The sequence below is a fragment of the Lontra canadensis genome, unplaced genomic scaffold (assembly GCF_010015895.1).
Source record: "Lontra canadensis isolate GAN:19392208 unplaced genomic scaffold, GSC_riverotter_1.0 scaffold16, whole genome shotgun sequence".
Taxonomy (NCBI): domain Eukaryota; kingdom Metazoa; phylum Chordata; class Mammalia; order Carnivora; family Mustelidae; genus Lontra; species Lontra canadensis.
This window is the reverse complement of record NW_022631010.1, coordinates 1,641,859-1,663,245: the sequence shown is the minus strand read 5'-3', so window position 1 is coordinate 1,663,245 and position 21,387 is coordinate 1,641,859. Positions and strand designations below refer to the sequence as shown.

Below are 21,387 nucleotides of genomic sequence, written 5' to 3'. Positions count from 1 at the left end.
TTTTGCCAGATTTCCTCTGTTTCTTATTAGCTTGGAGAAGTGAGCCCATCCCTTCTAGCTGTAAATTGCATTTCAAAGCCTGCATCTCTGGTGGGTTTTAATTAGCTTAAGGGCCCAGCTTTTATGCAGCAATTGTTTCTCCAGCAGGTAAAGGTAGAGACACATACTTGGGAGCCAGTCCCTAGTTTTCCTTAAAAATAGCATATCTGGGGGCGCCTGGGTGGCTCAGTGGGCTAAGCATCTGCCTTCGGCTTGGGTCATGGTCTCAGGGTCCTGGGATCGAGCCCCGCATTGGGCTCTCTGCCCGGCCGGGAGCCTGCTTCCCCCTCTCTCTCTGCCTGCCTCTCTGCCTCCTTGTGACCTCGCTCTCTCTCTGTCAAATAAATAAGTAAAATCTTCAAAAAAAATATATATATATATATAGCATATCTGGATTGCCCCCTCCCAGCCCCTCACTGTCCTGAGGGTTGTCTCTCGCCCTCCCAGAAGAAGAAATGGAATATAAGAACCCTAGACTTAAAGGAACAGTGGGATTCTTGGCTCTGCTACTCATGGGCTGGGGCACTGTGGCCAAGTCCATTCCCCTCTGTTCCTCAGAGCGAGGGCCTATAAACTCCTTGTTCACTGAAGTCCCTGCTAATCTGACATTGCAGAAGTCTCTGAAGATTAGTCTGGTTCTTTCTTCCTCTCTCCACCACCACCAAGAACAGTCTCTCTACCCACGTTTTCTTGGTTCAGTGCTAAGCATGGGGCCTCTAGGGGCTGTAGACAACCTTGCTCTCCATTACACAGCTAATCTGTGAGGCAGAGCTTGGCCCACAGGGAAATAGCTTATCAAATCAAGCTGCTGCTGCTGCTGAATAGGACGTCAGTATTTTCTAGGATTCCTACTCTTCACCTAGGGGAAGCCTGGGAAAACCAAGAAAGAATTGTGTGGGGAAGATTGAATTGGGGGTGGTTGGTCTGTTGGGGGGTAGGGGGTGTTTGGGTCAGACTCTAGTCTCATTAAGTCTCATTAAGAGATGTCTGGGACCTCCCACCCCAGTGGTCTGGGCACCACGCCCCCTTTAGGTAGGGCTGTGCTCCTGGGACATTATTGTTACTGCTTTCTTCCTAATACTTATCGGGCACTTACTGTGTGTGTCCCAGGCTTCATCAGGCTTGCCTCTAACAGTTGCAGGGCAGAACAAAGAGTACAGATGGAGACTTAGATACTAGATGTCTAAATATTTGAAGGTTGTAAGTGAAGCTAACAGATTTTAAGGTTCATAACAACCTGGAAGACCGTGTCCAAATTTAGAATTCTTAACTCTTCGGGATTCTGTACCTGAACCTAGCAGTTCCAGCTGGTCTGGGCATGCTCTTCATTTCTTACCCCCAAGTTGATCCCTCACTTGCAGGAATCTCATAAACATGTTTAAACACAGAAGGTTTCTCATATCCCCACAGACAGCTGTCCCTTTGGGCTTAGGAAGTATGCATAATAGCAGCACACACAGCCCTTGGAGACTGCCTTTGAAAGCAGATAGAGGGCTGATTAGATAGGGAGGGGTTGGTTCCTGGAGCATGCTTTGGGAGGGCATTCCTTCATGGTCCTGCAGATGCCTCACCCAGAATGGCCACAGGCATACTCTTTCGTAGCCTTTGTGTGACATGGCTTCTGGCTGCCTTTTCTTGGCATTGTTCAGAATGCTCCAGTCTGATTTTGACCCTCATTTAGAATCCACCTTACTGGTGGTAGTGTTACTAGAACAGAGAAGTTCAGCTAGTCATTTATTAGATCCTATAAAGAGCTTTAACCATTTGCAAAGTCCTTTTCTGTACATGGTCCCAAACCCCAGGTGACAAGAGAAAAAACGGAGTATGGCCAAACCTCAACTTTACTCACCAGCCAAGGAGTGAGTGCTGATCCTGCTGTATCACTAAACACAGGTGTTTAACAAATGCTTACAGTTTGGTGGTATTAGAGGGTCCTGACAGAGGTCTTGGGGAACCTAGCACCTGTCATGTCCCTGCCAGGACAGTGCAGAGGTAGTAGTCACCAACAGGTCTAAACCATCACCCCCCTCTCTTTCTATGTTGGTCTACACCCCAGGCCAGTGGTTGGTTCCTTCCAGCCAAAGTAGGTGACGCCTCCCCTCATGGCTCGGAGCTGAACCAGCCAGGAGAGTTATCTGATGGCCATGGAGGAGCCCCACAAACTTCTGTGTATGTCCATGGATGGACAAGGAATTAACATTGGAATGCCTTGTCATCCAAGTAGGAGAGGGATTATTAGAGAGGACTGAGCAATGGGGTCCCCAGGGGAACCCACGTACATTGAGCATTTTCTACTGCACATGGACAGTAAGTATTAAGTGTTTTCATGGGTGAGGTCTTCTGTGTTCTTCACTGCTTAATAAATGGTGATTGGATGCAGAAGTATACTGAGTAACAAAAAAAAGAGTCTGTCCCTTCCAGGCCCTTTCCAAAGCTGGCAGCAACCCTTTCATCAATAGCAGTGCCCTCTCAGCCCCTGTCTTTTACTTAGGATGGTGCACACGTGACCCTAGTATATCCGTGGAGCTACTGCAAGCCCACCATAGGAATAGGTTTCTTCAGAATTCTTCTCAGGGCCAGCCTGTGGTTTCCTTGCAGTCATTGCCATCTGCTGGTCAGAACATGCTAGCTTCCAGGCAGGAAGGATGGAAGAAAAGGGTCTCTTATCCTAGTGGAGCAATAAATACGGCTTTCCCAACTTGTACTATGCTCTAATTCTCTGAAAAGAAGCTCCCTCTGCCCAAAAAGATTAGCTTAGTAGGCAGGTGTTCACGGTTAGCTTGGGCTGGTGCTAAAGACCCCTACTGCTTGGGGTCTTCAGCACCTTCTGTAGTAGCTCAGCAGCAGGAGTATTTAAATAGGAGTGTTCCAAAAGGGAGTTGTACCGTGCCAGTGAGCGGAAGGCTGGTCCAGGAAGTATAAATACCAGTACTTAATGTTAGGCTTTTCCTACTGTCTTCAAGCCTCTTTTTCCCTTCTGGAGCTTGTCCTCTGATGTAACCTGTCTGTGTCATGGGTAGGAGAGATTTGTACAGTCCTTTGGGGAAAAGACATTGCCAGGGTGTAGAGAGCAAAGAGCAGGTACGATACGATACCTAAGCAAACAACAAAATTTGAATGAGTAAAAATGGGTAACTTTAAAAAATTAATTTATTAAAAACAGTTCCTTGGTAAATATTATAGTATTTAAATTGGCTTTAGCTCTGGGAAGGAAAGTGATAGAACTGGGAAAAAAAAAAAAATGGGCTGTAGGGACCAACTGACCTGGGTTTGAGTGCTCATTCCTGGCAAGTTTAAGAACTTACTGGGGTCTATTTCTGACAAAATACAACAATAGTAATACTGTTTATAGGGTTTTCTGATTACTCAATATTGCGTGCCACCCTTAGCCTGCAGTGAGTGCTCAGGGAGGCTTGTTTAGCTCACCTTTTAAAAAATGGTGACAATAAAGACAGCCAAAGCTAGGTCAATGTCTGGATCAGACTGAGCAATTTTCATAATGTAGTACTGTTCTAGAGCAGGTTTTACTTGCAATTTCCCTGTGACGACTTTGCCATGGTTCTACATTAAAGGAACAGAAGAAAAATGATGGAAGGTCTTCAAATTTAGATCCTGCAAGGGGTAACATTTCCAATAAGCATTAAAGAAGGAATGGGTTTAAAAGAATTAGACTCTGGAGACCAGGGTTCAAATCCTAGCCCTGTTGCTCACTGACGTTGTGCCCTCTGAACGTGCATTTTCTCCCTTGTGAATTGGTCTGGTTCTGCTTCTGCCAGTACCAATTGAGGGACCGTGAGGTCCGCAGTCCAGTAAGTTATGAAAAGGGGAGGCTGGGTGCTATAGGCGTGTATGTGTAGCAGGGCGCAAAGCCTTCCCGTTCAGCCAGGTTGTGGGCTGTGGGTGGCCCATGAGCCCAACTGGGGGACCCAGCTTCACAGTGGCTCTCTCTCTTCAGGTGGCCACCATGTCCTTGAAGATCCAGACAAGCAACGTAACTAACAAGAATGACCCCAAGTCTATCAACTCTCGGGTCTTCATCGGAAACCTCAACACAGCTGTGGTGAAGAAGTCAGATGTGGAGACCATTTTCTCCAAGTATGGCCGTGTGGCCGGCTGTTCTGTGCACAAAGGCTATGCCTTTGTCCAGTATGCCAACGAGCGTCATGCCCGGGCAGCTGTGCTGGGAGAGAATGGGCGGGTGCTGGCCGGGCAGACCCTGGGTAAGCGTCTCTCCTTGGCCTTGCTCCTGGTGTTCTCCTGAGCAGGTTCCACCGTTGACTTTCTAGCTTCTTTCTTAGGCCCTTTTTTCTGTTTCCCTTGCTACTACCCACTGCCTTTATCTGAAATGTTACAACTTTTAAATAGTTGTAAATTACATGTAAGTTATAAATTAGGTAGTCATAAAATCTGCCTAGAGGGGAGTATTTCGGAGCTTCTCAGAATTGCTTCTGTGTTGTCTCTTATGGTTCCAGTTAAAATGCAGATTCCTAAGAAAAAGGGAACAGAGTGGACTAACATAACCTATAACATTGGGCTATAGATAGCATAGGTTAGAACTTTTCATGAGAGCTGGGAGGAGGGGCTGGGAGCACAAGGTGAAGTGCCTTTGGCCTTGGTGATACATATGTATATGTGATATCCATATAGATACAGATTTCCATACCTATATATACATACATATATATACCTATATCTGTATCTATATCTATATATCTATATAGATGTTGGAGTCAAGTCTCCACGTACTTGAGAGTATAGTTGTTAATTTTTGTGTGTGACTTGATTACCTGGATACATGAACGTGTGACGATATACATGAAGATACATATTTGAAGTCTTTTTGTGCACGAGTGTACCTGAGAGTGCATGTGATGTCCATGGCATGCGTGTGAGTGATACGCTTGTGAGCATGCATGCGGGTGTCTGAATGTATATTGATTTGTAAATAGGCCTGTCTCTGTGATGTGTGGGTGTGAATAATGTGTGAAGACCTCTGTTGGTCGTTTAGTTAGGACAGTCCACGTGTACCTCACATAAGCACATAGAAATCGCTGCTCATGTGCTGCCAGCGCCTGACTGTGCCTCCTCCCTCCACACAGATATCAACATGGCGGGAGAGCCCAAGCCCAACAGACCTAAGGGGCTAAAGAGAGCGGCATCTGCCATATACAGGTGGGGCGCTCTGTCTTGTCTGTCTCCATCTGGGTGGGATTGGTTCCTCTTCGCACAGAGGGAGAAAACACTGGTTGGCGACAGTGTGCTGAGCCTAGAATTTGGGGAGGCGTTTGGAGATGAGGGCCTGTGGAGAGTGGGCTGAATGGCTGTCCCTAAGCCCTGGCCCTCTCCCCTTTGTTTCCCCAGTGGCTACAGCTTTGACTATGATTACTACCGGGACGACTTCTACGACAGGTGAGCAGGGGAGGGGCGTGCCCAGGCATGAAACAGCCAAGCTGGAAGGGTCCTGAGAGATTGCTGGTGCAGCCCATTCAGTCCTCCAAGTGGGAACTAGAGCCCACAGGTGTGGACAGGCATCTGCCCAAGGCTGCTTCACAAATGGGTGGCAGAGCTGGGACTAGGGTCTACTTCTGCAGGTGCCCAGGTCAGAGCTTTCCCCCACCTCATGCTGTTTCCCGCTTTCGGGCTGCCCTTCTTCCTCCTAATCCTAGGGTGGGACTCGATAGCAAGGGACATGAAAACATAGTACGTTGGATTACAGAACAGGTTACAGGAGTAGGTGCAGGCAGGGAGTTTGAGCCCTCACGCTCCTGCTATTTACTCTCCTTACCTACTGGAGGTGCTCAACCTGGTGGAAGGGACCTCAGAGCTCAGTGTAAGCCCCTGGCCTTTCATTTATAGCCAAGAGGCCAGCGGTCCTGTGGAGGTCTGAATTAGTCCCCGGCAGCCTATGTCCCACCCTTCATCAGACCCCAGCCTTGAGCTGTGGGCTCCATTCCATGGCAGCAGCCACATTCTTGAGGCTGATCTTGAATCATCATGAGGCTGTTCCAAACTTCTTCCTCCCTCCCTCTCTTCCTCTCACCTGCTTGGCCCATGGGAAGGAAGAACAGAACCTCTCAGAGCCTTGGTTTTCTCACCTCTGAATGGTTTCAGGAGATAGTACGGTGTAGTGGAACATGCCCTAGCCTGAGAGTCAGAAGACCTGGGTGCTAATCTCAGCTCTGCCACTGAATGGATTGTGTGACTTTGGGCAGATGCCCTCCCAGTCTTGAAATGGGCTTTTGCACCAAGTGATCCCTCAGGGCTCCTCCAGCTCTGGGATTCTGTGGTTCAGTGATTCTGACCAAGGCCAGAGCCGCCCCCTCCCCTTAGGGGCAGAAATGCAGGGTCCGGGACTGGATCCATTCCCAGAGACTCTTCATCTCCAGCCATCACCACCCCAAGGCAGGGGCACTCTCAATAAATGAGTGCCAAGCCATGGGACATTGAATTGCCTAGGGATGGCATGTTTTCTGGCTGTCTCAAAAGTGAACCCATGGTGTACCCCTAAGGCTGCTTGTTTCCTGCAGAAAGGTAATAGTAGCAGATGTGGTGCGAGAGACACCCCCCGCCCCCACCTCAGCCTACAAGCTTCTACCTGATGGGCAGGATTAAGAATCCTCTTGGAGAGGGCTGTGTGTTGACATCGGGGCCAGTCTATAGTCTTGGAGCCCAGGGCTCCGATTTGAGCTGCCGAACCTTGATATTCTGCCGATCTCTTCCCCTCCATCTCTGAAGTAGACTAGAGGGATGGGGTGATTAAGGGAGCCCAGAATGAGGATGAGGGCTTGGGACTCCATTCTCATGCCCCTGAGATCATAGACTCCTGGTTTGAGTCTCAGTACCCTGGCCTTCCACCTATCACACCTTTTAACATGTGTTTTTAACCAAGTGTTCTCATTCTCTGCCTTCACAGCAGCCTTTGGGAGGGATGGGGGCTTGGCACAGAATTTGGAGCCATCCTCATGAAGCAGATGGGAAAACTGAGGCTCTGGCAGACTTAGGGATTCCCCATTCCCATATCTTTCTGTTCCCAGCTGGCAATTTGCATTGGTTTAGGGACATTTGCAAACTCTGACCAGAGGTTGAGGTGGCAGTTGACTGAGCAGAAGCTGGGTCAGGTAATACAGGAGATCTAGGGAAGGCTTCTTTCTGGGGGTCATCTCAGTTGGCTCCTTTCTTGAACTGGGGCTATAACCATTACCACCCACATGCCCTTACCCTACCTGACTGGCAGGAAGGGTGGATGGAATGAGACTCCCAGCAGCTTTTAAGGTCCGAAAAGCCTTTCCTTTTAACCCCCCAGGACTTGTTGAGAGCAGGCAGAAGTGTGTAGCACAGGTTGCCCACCGGCCCCATGTTGGTCTAGAGTCGCAATGCCCTCTGGTGGCCACAGGCCATGCTGCAGCCTCTGGCCCGTTTGCCCCTACAGGCTCTTCGACTATCGGGGCCGCCTGTCACCTGTGCCAGTGCCCAGGGCCGTCCCTGTGAAGCGACCCCGGGTCACAGTCCCCTTGGTCCGGCGCGTCAAAACCACCATACCTGTCAAGCTCTTTGCCCGCTCCACAGCCATTACTGCCAGCTCAGCCAAGATCAAGTGTGAGTGACTAGATCTTCCTAGATCTTTTTTGTTTTTCTTATTAGCAAAATAACAGAATCACATATTTTTACATTGGAAAATAGATGAAGGAACAAATCTCCCACAGTTCTGCTGCTCTGACACAACCAAGTGAGTATTTTTATGCATTTCTAAGAGGAAAAGGCTGACTTTTGAGGAGGAGGGGCTTGGGTTGGACACAGAAATGTCCAGTGCTGTGACATGGAACCCAGTGAGGAGAAGCTGTCACCTTTCCTCTAGTAAGGACAAGTTTGCACAGGCCCACTACTCCACATTCATTCTGGTGTACACATGGCCGTAGTCAGGAACCCAGAAAATCTGATGGTAAAAGACCTGTGTTTATACACCTGAAATCTGGGCATCATCCTATAACACGAAGACAAACACATAAGCTTGCTCAGGTGCACACACACCTGCACTCTTCTCCGTCTCCAGTCCCTTTCAGGAGTTGAGAGGTCAGGGGAAAGGTCCCAAGTTCAGAAAGGCCAGCTGGTTACTGTAGTCATGGCCTCAGACGGCTCTAGCCTTTTCCCTGGCCAAAGAAATGCAGGTGAGGACAGTTCCTGCCACTGGCCTGCCTTCCTAGTTGATTGAATGGGGCTGGGGTCTTACGTTAGTGTCAAGCTCCCAGCCCCTGGGTGACAGCCCTTTACTCCCTTCACTCCCAGTAAAGAGCAGTGAGCTGCAGACCATCAAGACAGAGCTGACACAGATCAAGTCCAACATCGACGCTCTGCTGGGCCGCTTGGAGCAGATTGCTGAGGAGCAGAAGGCCAACCCAGGTCAGCTTCCAAGGGTCTTTGCCCAGCTCAGTGAGCAGAGGGCAGAGTGTGGGGAGGACAGTGCATAGGGCAGAGAGAGGGGCTGTGGCTGTCAGTGCCACCTGGATCCACTGTAATGAGCCCTAGCTTCTAGTAAGATACTGCCCTGGGCAGCTGCCCCAGGCTGAGTTCTATTCCCTTCTTCCCTCCCTTTTCCCCTCAAGATGGCAAGAAGAAGGGCGAAAGCAGCAGTGGCAGTGGTGGGGGTAGTAGTGGTGGCAGCAGCCGGCCACCTGCCCCTCAAGAGGACACGGCTTCTGAGGCAGGCACGCCCCAGGGAGAAGCACAGACTCGAGACGACGGCGATGAGGAGGGGCTGCTGACACACAGTGAGGAAGAACTGGTGAGGGCACGGAGAACAGGGGCTTGCAGGAGGGCAGTGGGTGGGGGGAGTGGAGAGCAGAGCCTCTGAGCTGGTTGGTGGCCCTGTGAGCTCCCTCCTTCCTCTTTCCCTGGGGTTCTAGCCCTGTGAAGAAGAGCAGGGGAATGCCTATTTCAGCTGCCAGTCCAAAGCCCCACTGAGGCCTGAGGTAGACCTCTCTTCAGTCCAGAGCCCATTCTAGATTCAGTTTCCGAACAGGTTGGAGGAGGGAGGAATCGGGCTCAAGGGAGTGCACACGGTCTGCAGAGCTCCAGAGGGCAGGACTGGGATTGCCTAGGGAAGCCAGTGGAAGGTTGGGTATCTACCCTACCTGAGGATTTTCTAAAAGCCATTACTGCTCAAGTATGAAAGAAGGGCAGGGAGGCATGGAGTCATGGAGGGAGCTCTCTGTTACTGGAACTCTTCAGAGTGAGACTGGGAAGCCATTGGCAAGGAGCTTTATTATTATATAAAGTAGCAAGGTAGACCAGACTCTGAGTGTGTAAGACAATTGTTGTGTGCTTACTGCCCATTTACCTAAAGGCACTCAGCACCAGGCCCTGTAGTTTCTGACTTCATTTAACCTTAACAGCCTTTCGCTGTGCAAAGTATTACTCTTCCCAGCTTTTACCCAGTGAGGAAACAGACTCAGAAGAGTAGAGTAACTTGCTCAGGGCCTTATAAATAATAAGGGCTGAGCCAGAATTAAAGCCCAGACTTCTTCACCAGGTCTGGAACTTTATCCTTTTCATCAGTGCTTGGTCCTGGCAGGAGGACAGAAGCCACCATACTTAGGAGGTCCTCCTCCTCATGCCCCTACCTCATCTCTCTTTTTTTGACCCAGTTACTCTCTTAGACATAGCAGTCTCTATAAAGACCCTAACAAAGGCTTAGATGCCCCAAAGATGGGGGAGCTCACCAGTCTACTAGGCATTCAGCCCGCTGCAGTCTGAGAAGGTCTTTCTATGCAGAAATGTGTCCTCTGCTGCAGCTAGAACATCCTTGACTGGTCCCTTCTCTCTTCTGGGGGGTCCCCAGACCATCCTTTCGGAATTCCAAGCCAGCTGTGTTGAAACTGTTCATAATTATTCCCCTTGGCTTTCTATCCCTCTTTGGAGTTTGCCTCCAGATGTGCTCTGGGCCCCCAGGGACGACTCAGAGTTGGGAGTGAGTGATGAATGGTTTCTTGTTGCCTCCTCCCTATCAGGAGCACAGCCAGGACACAGACGCGGAGGATGGGGCCTTGCAGTAAGCAGGTACGGGGGTCCAGGTGGACGGGGGTGAAGTGAAACAGACCTGTCAGGGTCGTGCTATGCCCATTGAGGAAGCCTCCCCCATCCTCAGCCATTCTACTGTGCTCCTTTGTGGTGGGAGCTTGGTAGGCTGTGGGAGCAGCAGCCATGGATGGGCTAGCCAGTCCAGCCCTGCAGGGGTTCCCTCGGTGCACTCCGGGCGTGTTGCCCATCTCCTCTGCCCTTGAAGAGCTCCGAGTCTGAGGGAAGACACAAACCGTTACCAGTGTGAGCCTCATGAGGGGCTAGAGAGCCAGGAGGTCAGAGAGGGATGCGGTGGAAGAGCTGATAATATGTAGTTGAGCCTGTTGAGGGTTGAGGGAGAGGCATCTGAGGGAACAGCTTTAGCCAAGCTCAGGGGCTCGGGTGGTCCTCAGTATGTGGGAGTCAGCCAGGAGCCTCCTGCAGCGGTAGTCTCGGCTCTGCATGGTCAGAGCGAGTTCCTTATCAGCTGTTCATCATCAGAGAGGGTTGGTTGTGCTGGGCTTAGGGGCTGGGACTTAATCTTGCTGGGAGGAAAGGTTGTGATGGGGCCGGCGTACCAGATGTGGGGTCTGAGGCACTGAGAGGGGCAGGCCAGTAACGTGTCTCACCAGTCCCAAGGTGGTAATCTGGTGGAGCCTAGATTTGAGTCCAGGGGTGTGTGGCCTTGCAGCCTGCTCTCAGGCCGTGTCCTCCACCTTGCTCTGCCCCATTCCTTTGGGGGCCGTGTTCACGGTAACACAGGTTTGGGTGGCGGAAGGTCTCAAAGTAGCATAGGTGTCTTTGCGTAAGTAAGACACATCCATGCTGTAAGATGCTCCACCAGCAGACAGTTTAGGAAATTCTGTATCTATAGTCTATCCTCTGGGAGCTTCCTGGTTTGTTTTGCCGAAGAGGCTAAGTTGGACTTTGTGAAGCCAGTTCACAGATGAGATGCAGGGCTCAGGTCAGGAAATGGAGGCTCAGGGAGAGGGAGGGACTCACCCAAAGTTGCATATCCAGAAAATTAGAAGACCAGAGCCAGAGTGCAGGCATGTGTCTGTCTGCTAACAGCAAACACCATTCTCCCCTTGGTCTTCCCAACCCTAGTTATCAAGAGTACTGGGGGCTCTTCCTCTCAGCCTCAGTCTCTCCTTTGTCTCTCTCTTTCTCAGCCTGGCAGGAGTGATGGCCACCGGCAGGAGAAGGGCATGCACTGTACCAGGCCTAAAGCTGGGCACCCACCCCTGGAGACTACCCCCAGCGGGTCCCAGGAGAGCTGGCAGCAGGCACCTCCTCCCCCACACATCCCAGCCAGTGCCACATCCTCTGCAGGTGGAGTTATTGGCCTCCCCTTCCCAAGTGCCCTCCCTTTTGGCACTGCCCAGGCTACAGGGCAGAGCACAGAGGTTTCCCTACACTCTACCTCCCCTCCTAGGACACTCCCAGGCTTGGGGTTTTTCTATAGGTTTGGAGAGGGGAGGGTCACAGGGAGGGTACCCTGACAATAAAGAGATTGGATCCCAACTTGCTCTGAGGTGGGATGGTTTGTGTTTTCTTACGGTACCTGGGCCCTCCTGCCCAGCCATAGTCTGGTCTAGTCTGTTTCACCCCATTCTTTTCCCTCCCTCACTCCTCCTGGCTAGGGAGCTTTGGCTAGGGTGCCTAATACTTGTCTGTCTGGGTCTTAGTTTCCACAGCTAAAATGGGGATAAAAATGGCCAATAAGGTTGTTGGGGAGGGTCAGATGTCCCTTTCCCCAAGAGAATACTTCAGTGGCTTAAGTGTCAGGCAGTTGTGACCCACTTTGGTTAGGCAGCGGTAGGTCCAGGTTTCAGCTTCTCACTCAAGTCTGTTTTTCCCAGCTCTGAGATGGTTCTAGAGTCCACCTCTTCTCCTTCCCTGTCCTAGTTTAGGGCAGTATTTTTTTTCACTCGGGCTTTGTCCTCTCACCGGCCTCCCAGTCCCTAGCTTCTCCCTGCCCCATTTCCCAGTGCTTTATCTGAGTCCTGTATCTTCCCTGTAAAACCCTTACCTGACTGCTCACCATCAGGACAAAACCCCAACTCCCGTACATGATCTATATGCCCTGGCCTCTCCTCTCCCTTGTTACCACCTCTCTTTTCTGGCCGACTGAGAACAGGTCGCTCACTCTCCTAGGCAGCAAGGAATGGAGCGCCAGTCCCGTTGACCTCAAGCAATAGGAGGTTGCCATCAGAAGAGCTGTGCCTCCCTCTACCTGTCTTGGGTCACCTGTCTAGGTGTTTGCTCTGTTCTCTGACAACTGGTGATGTTCCTTCAGATTTCCACTTCTGTCCTAACTTCACCCCCACAGGTTGAGCGAATTCCCTTTGTTCAGATTTCCAGGAGAGATCACCTGCTGTGGCGGGTCTTTCTGAGTCACTCCTAGGTTATGAGTACCTTCCCCTCTGAACTGGGTCATAAAGGTGTGGCCACTTGGACTGGTCTCTCTGGTCTGGAGCTTTGTTTCAAAGTCTGGCATGTACTCTTCTTGTTTCTACTTTCTCCACCTGAGAAATACCCACTCCTCCTCAAACTGCTCTTCTAGTGCTGGCATCTTTGAGAAGTATTTCTGATTGGCTTACTGTTCTTCAGAAATTGTTCATTCTTTCTTCCAGGCAGTTGCCCAAAACAGGAAATTTGGTCCCTTTATCACAAATGTGGGGTTTGGGCTCTCCCTCATCTTTATAGGTTCCTCAGAGTCTGAGGCATGCCTGAGTCCTTACTGAAAATCCATCTCACACTAGCAGTTCTCCAGCATCGTCTCCGTCAAACCTCCCCTGTAATTGGCTCCAGGTTTTGGTGGAGGATAGAGGATGGGCATGAGACCGTGCTCGGGCTAGGTTACCCTGGCTATGGAGTCACCCAGGAAAGTCTTTGTTGTCTCCTGGCTCCCTCCCTGGGCAGCCCTCCTGCTTGCCATTGGCAGGCTAGCATTCTGAAGCCTGAGTGCGGCTCTGTGTTCCCAAGCTCTGCAGGGTCCTGACTAGCCAGCCCACAAGGCAGCCAGAGTTCTGGACCCACAGCTGTGTCAAATGCCCCCATCGCTGCTGGCCATTGCCTCTTAGCATGATGTGGAGCAGTGTTTCTGCCTTTTTGGAGCTTTAGCTGCCCGGTGGGATCTCAGTCCCCTTATGTGTGCCTGCCAGGGACCCTGGGCAGCAAGGAAAGAGGATAGAGGCTGTGGCCTGCAGTCTGAGAGATTCAGACCTGGGGTGAAAAATAGCCCCTGGGAACTTAGAACAAAAGGTTTCAGTCTGGAGAGCTAAGGAAGGTGTCCAGTGGAAGGGGCTAGGTCTACAGGGAGTGTCCCATCTCTTTTGAAGCGGCCTCAGTGGGACATACCTATCCAGTCCTGAGCTCAGTCTGTCCTTGCTGCTCAGAAGGCCAGAGCCAAGTTCTAGTGACCCAGTGACCCACTTGCATACACATAACAGGTCTTCATGTCCCTACCTTGTACACTGCCCTGGACTGGAACTTGGGCAGAGTGCAAAGAAGGGGTTTTGGACCTTTGTGGACTTCACACTGAGAGGTGGCACTAGGTTCTTGTGTCCCCAGAGCCTAGTGCTCTGTGCCCCTTGCACTGTAGTAACATTGTCAGACTCTATAACCCTTTACTCAGTAGTGCTTGACCAAGGCACTCACTTTGCAGTGCTTGGGGGACAGGTAGAACAGGAGGGGCTGTGGGCTTCTGTAGTACGTTAGGCAGAAAAGCAGGGAAGATCACTTCCAGGGCAGGAAGCATCTGTCCTACTCAGAGGCCCTGCCTAATCCCCCTGGCATCAGAACATATCCTAGACAGATTGAGATACCCATCCTGGTGCCCCAGAAAAGCTCCAGAACTACATAACCCATGGGAGAGCTTGAGTGGGAAATTCACATCCACAAAACCCTGCATACCTCTGCCCATCCTCCCCACGTTTGGAGCAGGGGAACATCTCTCCCTTTCCATTGCTCATCAGTTTTTGTTTATCTGTTCAATCTCTGAAAACAAAAAGGAGATGAAAGAATGTGATACCAGATTCTGCCCAAAAGACTTGTATTTCCTAGGTGTTCTGAAGATCTGAAGCCTCATTTGTGATCCTGGCAGCTGTGTTGAAGGAATAATCACAATCAGTGGGTTTACTGGATTGTGAGTCAAGGCTTTCCTCCCTGTACTGCTGCCAGTAAGGTTTGTGACCCTGGGCAAGTCTTGTTCCTTGCTAGGTCTCTGTTTCCTCATCTGTATGAGGGTTTGGCCTAGATCGGGGATAGTAAATGGGCCTTACATCAGTTATTAACTTGTATAACAAACCCACTCCAAAATTTAGTACCCTTAATAACATTTATTAGCTTCTGATTGAGTGGCTTGGCAATTTGGGTTGTGCTCAGCTGGGCGGCTTCTACTTACCTCATCTGGGCTTCGATGTGGCTGAAGTGGTAATCGGCTGGAGAGATAATCTCACCCACTTGCCAAGTGGTTGGAGGGACAACAGGACGTATGTTCCCGGCATCTAGCAGGCAAGACCAGGTAAGCCCTGAGACCTAAGAGCTCTTCAAGTTCCTGCTTGGGTCATGTTTGTCAGCTTTTATGGGCCAAAGCAAGTCACACGGCTAAGCCTGAACTCCTCTTAAATTGAGGAGCTTCAAAAATAGGGCCACAGTTTGTTTTTAATCCCTCTCAGGTTTCATTTCGTTTGCTATTCAGAATATTTAGTAGCAGCTGCTGGAGTGCTTTTTGAGGATTTGGGAGTTTTTAATAGTTTTTAGACTCCTAAGAAATAGTAACATGATAATTTGATCATGTTTTTTTATGGGTGAGGAGTTGACATGTGTGTATGTGAGTGTCCAGTATTAGCCAGAGCTGGCCAGGTCATCTCTTGTCCCATCAGGATGTTACGTACTTTATAGTGAACCATCTGGCAAGACCACAGAAATATGGAAGGTAGAGCTGGGCAAAAGATTAAGACAGACATCCTGGGTTTGAATTCCAGGTGGGCCACTGATGAACTTTGGGCTAATACAGATCCTTACAGCTATGGCCATACAACAGTAAACCACTTCCTATATATCTGCTGTGTAAAAGGCACATTTCATATTTATTTAATCTCTGTAACCACCTTTTAGGTCTATGTAATGTGAACTTTCGGTTACACGTTTTAGAACTGAGCTACAACTTCCGGGCTTAAGCAGGAGGAAGTTTATTGTTTCACAGGTTTAACGGTTGAGGATAGTCTTTCAGACTCCATGGGTCAGGGGAGTTCAGGAGTCATCAGGAATCTTTTTCTCTATTCCTCAGCTTTGCTTCCTCTATGGGCCTCGTTCTCCGTGGTGGCAGAGCATGGCCGCAGGGCCTGAGTGTGGAGGGGGAGGGGAGAACCTCCAGAAGGAAGATAGGAATTCTCTTGCTAGAAGAAGGGAGGTTTGGGCTGACAAAAACAACAGGTCTTCATTGTGTAGTTGTGCCTATTTTGCAGATTTTATAGGAATGAGGGTTCTAAAACCTGGCCCCATTGACAGTTGGTATCTATACCCTCTCCCCTTTATCTGGACTCTGGCATGCTGTTTGATCAGCAGAATACAGTGATGGTGATGATGTGCCAGACTCACAGTTCTGTTCTTAAGAACTAGCAAGTTCCACTTCTGTGGAATGTTCCAGCTGACAGCCAGCATTAGCTGTCAGACGTGAGTGAGGAAGCCTTCAAGACGAGTCCATCGCAGCCACTGGCTGAAAACCAAGTAAGAATTGCCTGGCTGAGCCCAGTTAAAGCCCAGCACCGTGAGGGAGAATAGTCAGTGATTGTCATTGTTTTAAGCTACAGAGTTTTGGACTAATTTGCTCCCTATCAGTAGATAACTAGAACACAAACTGAGGCTCAGAGAGGTTAAGGCATTTGCTCTACTTTAGAGGGACTGGGTTAAGGGCATAGACTTTGTGTTGAACTGAGTTCCAATCAGATTATTTGTTGTATGATCTTAGGAAAGTCAGTTAACCTCTCTGAGTCACTTCTTTCTCATCTGAAAAGCAGAAAGGAGAATGTTGTTATGACAGTACTTAATAAATGAGTTCATTTATTATAATCTAATGGAGATTCAGATGATTTTCTCTTTAAAAACTAACAGACTATAATTTTCTTTCCTTTTCCCCCCCCTCAATATCCACTTTGTTCCAAAATATGTTTCAGACAGCTTACAGAGAGAAAATCAATAGAGTATTTTAAAATAGAATATTATAAAAAGGAGGCAAAGGGAAAGATATTAGCAAGCTTTTTTCCCCTACATCTAAGAATTAACTGCAGTCAAGAGTAATGTGTCCATCTGGTCATTAAACCTATGGAGCAAGCCCAGCCGGCCCTCCTGTGTATATGAATGAATGGACACCTGCCTCCTCTGACCGGTGAGTGGGCCCCTGGTGCACATGTCCTCCTCCCTGTACCCCTGCCTCAGTCTACCTCCTGAGGGAACCCAGGTGATCAGGGTGTCCTCCTATAAAGGTGTAGCAGCTAAGTTTTGTTTGGCAAGTGCATGGGTTTGGCTTTTACAGGTGCACAGAACAGAAACGGACAGGGCTACCCATTCCCACTTTCTGACCTGGACCCCATTTCTTGTCCATCCTCTAGTCCCCCCTTATCTCTAAAACCTACCTACAATGTTTCTGTACCCCCTGCACAGCCGTGTCCAGTTCCTTGACCACACAGGGAGCTAAGGCCAGAGACTGTCTCATTAGTTCTTTCCCATAAGGGTTTTAAAAAGCAGTGTGTGACTTGGTCAGTTAAATAACTATGAAGCTTATGTAAACAATTTAATCCTGTATCTACCTTTGTGGGTGGTGGTGGTGGTGGTGGTTTTAGTAATCTCCACATCCAACATGGGGCTTAAAGTTATGACCCTGAAATCAGGAGGTATGTGTTCTTCTGAGCCAGGCAGGCACCCCTAATTTTGTGTTCTTAATTATTTGCCCCCCCCCCCCAACCCTTCCTGCAGCATTTGACTCTGTAGAGAGATCTAACACGTCTGTGTTAGCATTTCCTGGGTGCTCTGCTAAGTTCTTTAACAGGGATTGCATGGTCTTATTTAACTCCCACAATAATTCCCCAGAGTTGGAGATACTCATCCCAGATTACAGGTTGGGAAATTGAGACCTTTGGTTGAACAGTTTGCCCCAGATCATGTCTTGACTGTGAATCTTGTCTTTTAAGAGTTGGATGGCAGGATGCAAACTTGGGCAGTCCTTTCCCACATGCCTGTCACAAACTGACCCTGAAATTCCACTCCTGCTTCTTGGGACAACGATCTCTCTCCTGGCCCTTCCTCTGCCTCTGTACACTGTTCCTTTGCTGATTCTTCCTTGTATGTCAGTGCCTCACCACCACCTTCTTCTGTACAGCTTCCCGGCTAACCGAATCTGTGGCTTCAGACTCTACAGGAGTGTGTCCCCATCTCCAACTCTAACTTAGTCCTCCCCAGGAGCACCAGGGGATACATATATTTGCCCACCTGATAGCTGTACTTGGATGTCCACAAGGATTTTAGTCAAGCCCTGCCCTGTGAGGCCACCAGTCTTTTTCTTCAGGAGTCCTCATCTTGGGGAATGGCACCACTGTCCACCTACTTCCCATGTCAGCATCTTCTACTGGTCAGGTCATGTTCATTTTCTATCCCACTGCCTTAGATTAGGCCCTTTATCTCTTACTGGATTTTTACAATAACCTCCAAACTAGCCTCCCTGATGCTTATTTCCCAGGTCATTCTTTTTTTTTTTTTTTCCTAACTTAAAGATTTTATTTACTTGACAAGAGAGAACACAGGTAGGCAGAGCGACAGGCAGAGGCCGAGGGAGAAGCAGGCTCTCTGCTGAGCAGAGAACCCGATGCAGGGCCCAATCCCAGGACCGTGGGATCTGCTTAACGACTGAGCCAGGCACCCCTCCCACGTCATTCTTTACCACCATCAGTTATTCACTGCCCAGTCAATAGATTCTGGATCCCTTCCTCTTTCCAGCTCAACATCTCCCATCTCCCAATCTGACCCCTACTGTCAAGGCACACGGAACCAATGGTGGAAAAGAATTAGAATTATCTGACTTCTGTGCCTCTACAGCTGCTACCGTTACCTCCTCCTGCAGTGCTCTTTGTCTTCTCCACCGGGCTCATTATCTGTAGTTCAGACACCTTCCTGATCTGAGTTAGCACTGGCCCTTCCAGTAATGCTAGTTCTATCACCACCCCTCTTACCAGATTATATTTACAACTGGTTTGCTCATCTGTCATCTTCACTGAACTCTAAGCTCCTGGAGGGATAGGGGACTGACTGCCTTTTGCTGCAGACACTCAGGTAATACTTTTAAAACATATGACACTGTCCCTGAGAGGCAGAGGTCCAGAAATGCCAGGACCTGCAACATGGCTCCCCACTTACCAGCTGTGTGCCTCTTGGGCAAGTTGCTTATCCTTTCTGAGTCTACTTCCTCATCTCCATAATGGGGAAAATAGTATACCTTCCTCAAAGGGCTGCTGTGAAAAACACTAGAACAGGGTCTGGCACAAAGTTGGGACTTTGGTAGTACTAGCCACTTAACCTGAAGGATTATTTTAAGAATATTTAGGAATAGCTCAAAATTACTTAAGAATATAATAAAACACTTTTAAAAAAGAATAGGGGTGCCTGGCCTGGCTGACTTAGTGGGTAGAGCATGTGACTCTCAGTCTCAGGGTCATGAGGTCAAGCTCTATGTTGGGCATGGAGCCTACTTTAAAAAAAAAAGTGTTTAAAAAATTAGTAATACCCCAGATTCTGCACCACAGTAGTCCTATTGAATGCACGGATATATATGGGACTAAAAAAATCACTCAATTCTCAGAGGCCAAAACAGTTATGATACTGAAGCTGTTGGTTCACTATATGATGAGGTTTGGCCAGCTTCCCCTGTAAGATTTTGGCTTTCATCTTATTTCTGGTCCATTTAAAAAGCTCATGAAAATCTGCAGCTGATGAGGATAAATTAAAAAGATGGCTATTAAAATGTTAGTGTTTAGTATGAAGACTATTAATACTTATCCTTTATAACAGCTTGTCCTCCAGTAATTTCCAATGTCATATTAATAAAACAGAACCTAAGCTTAAATCAAAGGGCAGTGATGAAAAGGGTTCAGGAAAATTTGTTATCAGGGAAGGTTTGAAAGGACAAGAGCCGTGGGGGCCACAGGGGACCCAGCAAGTGTTTGGTCCTTTCTTCTCAAAAAAGCACCATTAATGTGACAAAGCTCTAAGGACTATGCTTTTGTTGGGGGAGTTTGATGCCCTGATGGCCAAGGGTGGCAGGGTTTATCAGGTTCTGAGACAAGACAACCACCCCAAGAGCAATCTTAATGGGAAGCCATTCTAGACTGTTCAGAGTCCATACTCCTAGCAGTCTTAAGAATTAGCAAATATCCATCCAAGCACTGATTTAATAAACTATGGTATAACATGGACTTCTTTGCAGTTTTAAAAAATTACGAAGACTGTACTAACTTGGAAAAATGTTTTTGATACTAAAATGTTGATAGGATTATGGGGATTAAGTTTTTAATTATAAAGCTATTTTCTTCATTTGAAAAAGATCAAATGCTATAAAGCCCAAACTCTAAAAACACATTGCAAAATCTAATGTTCTGTTGAAATGTGAAACCTTAGAACTGCCAAGGCAAAGGATCTGGGTGGGGGAAGGTCAGGTCAGAACTGGGCCTCACATAAAATAGCATTTAAGATGTCTAGCCAAAGTTTTTCTGCAGAGCATTTACACTGCAAGATGTCAGGGGAGAAGGGGCTATAAAAGTCTACATATTCTTGCCCCCCCCCACCTTTTTTAAAATATGAGAGAGAGAATAAGCATGAGCATGGGGGGGTGCGTGGAGGAGGAAGAGAGACTCTTAAGCAGGCTCCGTGCCCACCATGGAGGCTGACACAGGGCTTAGTGTCAGGACTGAGCCGAAATCAAGAGTTGGGACACTTAACCAACTGAGCCACCCAGTGCCCCCATTCTTTGTTTCTTTTAAAGAAACTCATTCAAGGGACATTTGGGTAGTTCAGTCCATTAGGTGTCTTGACTTCAGCTCAGGTTGTAATCTTGGGGTCCTGGGATTGAGCCCCACATTAGGCTCCACTTAGCGGGGAGTCTGCTTATCCTTCTGCCCACCCGCCTGTGCTCTCTCTCAAAAGTCTTTGATGAAACTCAAGTACTAAACACCTACAACTTGCTAGGAACTGGTTGCTCTCAGTACTTAGGGGTGCCTGAGTTAACAAAACCCCTTGTTCTTGGTGCCTATGTTATGGTGGGCTATTTTACATGCAGTGGGCAGTGGAAATGTGGGAGTGAGCCAGGATGGGGTCAGAAGGAACATGCACATGAGCATACTGAAGACTGAAGCAGTCATGTAACCTGTTTATCTAGTCTCAAACTTTTTAAACCACCAGCGGAACCCTTCTTTTTTCCCCTTTGTATAATTACGAACACTCCTCAGGACTGTCTCCTAAGATACTTTCAAAATGGTCTTATTTGGAAAAGGTCTTGTTCCTTTCTTACAACCAAAACCTGGCTCTTGATCACAAACCCTCTAGTTGCCTTTTTTCTCACCCTACAGAAGGTTCCTTGCAGCTTAGCTGGTTGGTATGAGGTAGTAGAGACAGATGCATTGAGGCTACTACGAATGGGTAATTTAGGGCAGGCCAAAACCGAGTGGGTTAATGAAGAGTTAATTCAGTTTTAATCAAACAGTCTTAAAGGGTGTTATCAGTCCAGAAATCATTTTGAGAATGAAGTTACAATTGGGTTGAAATTGCAACAACTGTGTGCCAACCTGTCACACAGATAAAATAGTAAAATCCTGTCTCCCAGATAAAATAGTAAAATCCTGTCTCCCCTAGGGGGTCCCACTAAAGTAAAAAATGAATGAAACACAATAGATACACACAAAAGCAATGGAGCTCTAATTACACAAGAGGCACTAATCCTTGCTTTTATTCACGCAGTAACATCAGACATTGGGAATTGTGTGGGCGTGGATACAAAAGAAGGAAGATGGCATCATAAACAGCTGAGTTCATCAGGGCAGTGGTGGCAGCTCAGCCAGTGTATGTGGTCTCCCTGGGACCTGTTGTCGAGGGACGACTCTGCTCCCTCCACCATTTCATGGCCAAGGTGTTTCTGGCCTGTACTTTAAAGGTCACAGTGATTAAAAACAGGGTTAAGACATTCAGGGCTGAGCGAATGCTCCTGGGGCCACTTAGGAATCTGGCAGTGAGACCATGAGAGCAGCA

The 21,387-nt window shown here is 48.5% G+C and overlaps 1 protein-coding gene across 4 annotated transcripts in view; it reads left to right on the top strand.

Annotated features, from left to right (window-relative positions):
- Positions 1-11,626, top strand: part of RALY (RALY heterogeneous nuclear ribonucleoprotein) — an 80,793-nt gene extending 69,167 nt beyond the window's left edge. For 3 of the 4 annotated variants that reach the window (XM_032858862.1, XM_032858863.1, XM_032858864.1), the window contains 8 exons: positions 3,995-4,259; positions 5,139-5,211; positions 5,401-5,448; positions 7,469-7,635; positions 8,323-8,436; positions 8,640-8,818; positions 10,044-10,092; positions 11,265-11,626. In XM_032858862.1, the coding sequence (XP_032714753.1) occupies positions 4,004-4,259; positions 5,139-5,211; positions 5,401-5,448; positions 7,469-7,635; positions 8,323-8,436; positions 8,640-8,818; positions 10,044-10,088 (882 nt within the window). In that variant the 5' untranslated portion in view covers positions 3,995-4,003 and the 3' untranslated portion in view covers positions 10,089-10,092; positions 11,265-11,626. The remainder of the gene's footprint in view (positions 1-3,994; positions 4,260-5,138; positions 5,212-5,400; positions 5,449-7,468; positions 7,636-8,322; positions 8,437-8,639; positions 8,819-10,043; positions 10,093-11,264) is intronic. The other variant, XM_032858865.1, reaches the window with a different exon arrangement.
- Positions 11,627-21,387: the final 9,761 nt, after the last annotated feature.